The 5,888-nt window shown below is 33.9% G+C and overlaps 1 protein-coding gene across 1 annotated transcript in view; it reads right to left on the bottom strand.

The window, feature by feature from the left end:
• LOC106475586 (membrane metallo-endopeptidase-like 1) overlaps positions 1–5,888 on the bottom strand; it is a gene marked incomplete at its 5' end in the record, with an annotated part of 24,137 nt that overhangs the window by 15,654 nt on the left and 2,595 nt on the right. The window contains one exon of the mRNA XM_013936264.2: positions 3,050–3,108. Within this exon, the coding sequence (XP_013791718.1) occupies positions 3,050–3,108 (59 nt within the window). The remainder of the gene's footprint in view (positions 1–3,049; positions 3,109–5,888) is intronic.

Here is a 5,888-nt window from a genome sequence, read left to right as displayed (position 1 = left end):
TACAGGATAGTTCTAGAAACGTGGCGTGACACTAGTCATGTGACCTCGCTGACGCAACAGTACCATTAGTATCGGAATTTCTTTTGAAACTTTGTTTGTGAAGTCAGGCCTACAAGTGAATGTAGCCTGTATTGTATCACTGATGATAGAATATGTTACAACAATGTCTTAGAAGAAAACCAATACGGATTTACTAAAGGAGATCATGTCCTACTTAATCCGTTAATATCAAAAAAAATATTACCTGTAACATGGACTTGGAAAGGATGTGAACTTAATAGACTTGGATTCTCAAGAAGCTTTTGATAAGATGCCACACAGAAGATTAGCTAAGAAAATCATAATAGCGAAGGATGACGAACTAATTATTAATTGAACTGTAGGATGGCTGGATTAAAGAAGTCCAGTCAATCTGGACCCTTGTTACTCACAGTGTGCCTTAGTGACCATTTGATTTTCTTGTTTACATTAATGATATTGATAGGGACATAATTAATACAGTAGTAAAGTCTGCTGATGACATTAAATTGTTGGGTATTTTTAGCTGTATTTAGCGAGGATGTTGAGCTATTAAAGAATGACTTGGATCGATTGTTAAGTCGGAAATTGAAGATTAACTTTAATTATAGTAAATATGTTTGTTTGTGAATTTCGCGGAAAGCTACACGAGTGCTATCCATCCCTAATTTAGCAGTGAAAGGCTAGTCATCATCACCAACTGCAAACTCTTGGGCTACTCTTTTACCAACGAATATTGAAAGGGCTAGCATGTTTGGTGGGATAAGGATTCGAACCCGCGACCCCCAGGTTTCGAGTCAAGCGCCCTAACCACCTGGGCATGCCGGGCTATTATAGTAAATGAAATCTAACGCACTTGGGATATCATAATTTTGATCACACGTTTAATGTAGATGGGAATTCACTTAATAGCGTGACTGAAGAAAACGATCTTGGCATAACACTCGTGCCATCGAAGCAGTACTAATTTAGTAGTAGTGCTAATCGAATTTTAGGATTTATTTCAAAACATGTTGATTACAAGTCAAAAGAGGGAATAATATCTTTATAGAAATTACTAGTTAGGCCTCAGTTGGAATACTGTGTTCAATTTAGAACTCCTTATAGACATCACTAGTTAGGTCTCAGTTTGAATATTGTGTTCAATTTAGATTCCCTTATAGACATCACTAGTTAGATCTCAGTTGGAATATTGTGTTCAATTTAGATCCCTTTATAGACATCACTAGTTAGATCTCAGTTGGAATATTGTGTTCAATTTAGATTCCCTTATAGACATCACTAGTTAGATCTCAGTTGGAATATTGTGTTCAATTTAGATCCCTTTATAGACATCACTAGTTAGGCCTCAATTGGAATATTGTGTTCAATTTAGATCCCCTTATAGACATCACTAGTTAGGCCTCAATTGGAATATTGTGTTCAGTTTAGATCCTCTTATAGACATCACTATTTAGGCCTCAGTTAGAATATTGTGTTCAATTTAGACCCCTTTATAGACATCACTAGTTAGGCCTCAGTTGGAATATTGTGTTCAATTTAGATCCCCTTATAGACATCACTAGTTAGGCCTCAATTGGAATATTGTGTTCAGTTTAGATCCTCTTATAGACATCACTATTTAGGCCTCAGTTAGAATATTGTGTTCAATTTAGACCCCTTTATAGACATCACTAGTTATTCCTCAATTGGAATATTGTGTTCAATTTAGATCCCCTTATAGACATCACTAGTTAGGCCTAAATTGGAATATTGTGTTCAGTTTAGACCCCTTTATAGACACCACTAGTTAAGTCTCAGTTGGAATATTGTGTTCAATTTAGATCTCTCTATTGAAGACAGGATATTGACTGATTGGATATAATTCTGCGGATGGAAGGATTTATTTAATGAAGATAGGTGAAAACCTCTTGATCTATTTTATATTGAGAAAATAAGAGTAAAAGGTAATGATATTAAAGTTTACAAGATTTTCGAAGAATTGATAGAATAAAGACTTCTGATTTTATTATTATTTATAATCTGAAGGTAATTGGACGAGAGAACACAAGTTTAAGATTTGGAACAAACAAGCTAGGTGTAGTTACGACAGTTTTATTTTTCTAACAGGGTGATTCGCTTATGGAATGGGTTACTGTTAGCAGTGGAGGCCAGTGCATTACAACCGTTTAAGAGGGGAATAGATGACTTGAAAAATAAAGGGTGAATTTAATTTTTAGAGTTTCTTAGGGGTGGGTATACACGAACAACCTTGAAGGATTAAGTGGTCCCTTGTTGTCGGTAATGTTACAAAATAAATAGACAAACTTCGGTGCCTTTTATATTTACGCCCTCTGCATTTTAAGAATTAGTGGTTAAGTGTTGCATTAAATTTCTTGATGAAATAATATGCTTACCACTTTCTTTCATTTCTGCTGTTCATGCTAGTGAGAAGGTGATTGTAAATCGTTCACTAATCAACAAAAACTTTCGCATTTTTAAATGAATATTTTATTCAAGTGCAAAACTTTGGTGAAATGCGAAAAGTTTTTTTTTTTTACTTTGTAACAAACCTGTTTTTCATTGAATTATATAATAAATGTTGAAAAAATTATTTGATAAATTACCCTTTTTCAAAACTGACCTAATGGTTACATTGAAAATCTGTTGGCCTCATTTAACGTTATTATTTAATAATTTTTAATATTTTTCTTTTTCACCCCGGTGGGACAGCCGTAAGTCTTCGGATTTACAAAGCTAAAATCAGGGGTTCGATTCTTCTCGGTGGACAAAACAAATAGCTCGATGTGGTTTTGCCATAAGAAAACACACACGCATTTTGTTTTTGTTAAAAGGTGCCTGGTTGGTGTTATTTATTTATGAACTGTAGGGGAATTAAACTTTGAAAAAATATTAATAATGAAAGCTGTGAAGGCAACAGATAAATGTTAGGCCTAACGCGAGTAAAGTTTGCTTGTAAAATATAAAAATTGTGCAACTATAAAAACACTATTTTTCATATATTATTTTTATGTAATTGTCAGATACTTACTAATCAAATTCTTGGATCTTGTATAAAAAGCGTTGACGACAGCCGGTGAAGTTACCCACCTTAAAATGATGATAAAAATATAATAATAATAATAATAACATGATAAAATAAATCTAAACGTTTTTATGACATAGATTTAGCTAATGTGAAATTATTTACCTTTCTAAAAGCTTTAATATAAATATTAACAATAAACTTTCACGAAACATTTTGCAGACGAAAATATATAAAAAATAAAGTTGAAAAGCTTATTTCAGTAGACGTAAACTTCGACGCCATCTTAACTAATAGACACATTATACTAGCCCTCGTTTCAAACAGTAGACGGAAAATTATTAACACATTGGGAACATCTTAATTTCGTAATGGATATAATCCAGTTTTGTGGTAAAGCACGTAATGTTGTGCACACTTTCAGTTTTGGACACAGTTACTAAATTTTGATATGAAATGACTCGTACATATTACTTTTTCACTCCCATTTTATTTTATTTAATATTATAAAGAGCGGACTCTACAGATATAATCAGTATCGCTGTTTTAACCACTCGCACCACTATACAGTAGTGTGTTGTCTGTTAGTCAGTCGGTCAGTAAACACTAAAATGACGTCACATAAGGAACGCATAACATTTCTATTTATACAGTCGTGACGTCAGTAAAACGTACACATGCCGTGAATCACGAGAAGTATTATGCACTCTGTAGGCTACAATACAACATGACATATGAACTTAAAAAGCAAGAAATAAAAATATTTATTACTGTAAATTTTGGTTTTATTTACTCTTGAAACAGAACACTTTAGGGGACCCTGCGGAATTACATCAAATTTATAAGTTAAGGTTTTTTTTAATGTGAAAACTCAAATGTTGTACTAAACCTAAACACGCCTTGTGGCATGTATACAACACAGTCTATTTTCGAATATAATGAGCAAACAAACAACCCTACTAGCTAGTTACAAAGTTGCCTAAAACTGGAGAGTGTTCACATCATTATACGTATTACTTTGTTGTTATTAGTTAGAATCAGTGAATGTTTGCAGTGCTTCAAGTGTTTCTTGTTTTCTTTGTTCATTTGTTTAGGAATTTCGCGCAAAGCTATCCGAGAGCTATGTGTCCAAATCATTCCTATCTTTGAAGTGATAGACAGCTAGTCAACACTACCCACAGTAAACTTTTCAACGAATAGTGGGATTGGCCGCTACATTATAACGTCCGAAAGCTATATGTGCAAATCATACCTAATTTTGAAGTGATAGACAGCTAGTCAACACTACCCACAGTCAACTTTTCAACGAATAGTGGGATTGGCCGCTACATTATAACGTCCGAAAGCTATATGTGCAAATCATACCTAATTTTGAAGTGATAGACAGCTAGTCAACACTACCCACAGTCAACTTTTCAACGAATAGTGGGATTGGCCGCTACATTATAACGTCCCTATGGCTGAAAGGACGAGCATGTTCAGTAATGGGATTCGAACCAGTGATCCGCAGATTGCGAGTCAAGTGCCCTAACCATCAGGACATATTTTATGGATTGCGTATACACTATACTACTACCATTACGAGGAAAACTTGTTTGGGGATAGGCTAGAGAAGCAAATCACCCCCATTAGAATGTAGTCATGTTCACAGCAAGGGGACGTTTCTTTGGTGCACCTGAACGAAAATATTTGTTTGTCACTAATAAAAGGAACAATCTATAAGAAATGTAAATGTAAAATAAAATAGAAGAGGCAACTATGCACCCCTCCCCCAGTACCTTATTCAATAAGATTCTTAGAATACAGTATAATTATGACCTTATGATAAATAGGACAGCCAGCTTCTTCGTAAATAAATATCTTCACAACGACAAAGGCTGTAGAGACATTGTTGGGGCAAATACGACTTATTCTTCGACATGGCATGTGCAATTTCATGTTAATAACAACCTCATGTAACAGGTAAAAGTCCACAAGTAAATAGGTCAGTGACAAAAGTAGTCCACATGTTCTGGACAACAGTATGCTATATAATCAAGATGGATCCCCGCCTGGAAAAGCAACATAAGTCATGTGTACACAAGCTGTTTCTTTGACATCTCTAGGTCCAGAACTCTCTATTAAATACGTTGCAATTATTTTTTTTTTTACCTATGACGCCTGTAAAATAAAAAAAAAAAGGCACAAAACTCAATATGTCAGTTTGTGCAAAGACTCCCCTAAATCTAAAGACTTTAGATGAATATCAGACCAAAAATCTTAATTCTTAAAAATCTTAAATATTTTAACTTTTTACTCCTGTACAATTGCAAAAAAAAAAAAGACACGAATCCGTAATATGTTTGCTTCAGTTTGTGTGTGTTGTCGCAAAGCTGGGTTGTACAAAGAATGACGTAGTGATGATGTATGAAGCTTAGAAATGTCTAAGTTGGACGTGACGTCTTGAATTTTCTTGAAACTTCGAGAAAACCAATACTCTAAAATATAAAATACTAGTTAGTGAATTAGTCAGACAGTGAGTTAGTTAGTAAGTAAGCGAGTTGGTTAGTCAGTTAGTATTTCAATTCAGTGCTGTGTGTAAAAGGACGTGGCTGTTACGCTTTACTTGTGAGTTAGGCTTATTATTTGGTTATCACTATTCGATGAAATCGTGTAACTTGTTAAACTTTCATTTGAAGAAATAAAACTTTTCCATTTCATTAAGTTAACTATAACTTTAAAAGGATATAAAAGTATATAACATTAAGAAATACAAGATGTGAGAGACGATTGAATTATGAATAAGAACTTCTGAATGAAAGTTTGTTTGTTTGTTTGTTTTGAATTTCCCACAAAGCTACACGAG

This window comes from Limulus polyphemus, unplaced genomic scaffold (assembly GCF_000517525.1).
Source record: "Limulus polyphemus unplaced genomic scaffold, Limulus_polyphemus-2.1.2 Scaffold8840, whole genome shotgun sequence".
Taxonomy (NCBI): domain Eukaryota; kingdom Metazoa; phylum Arthropoda; class Merostomata; order Xiphosura; family Limulidae; genus Limulus; species Limulus polyphemus.
The sequence above is the reverse complement of the archived record's forward strand: the minus strand, read 5'-3'. Positions and strand labels throughout refer to the sequence as shown.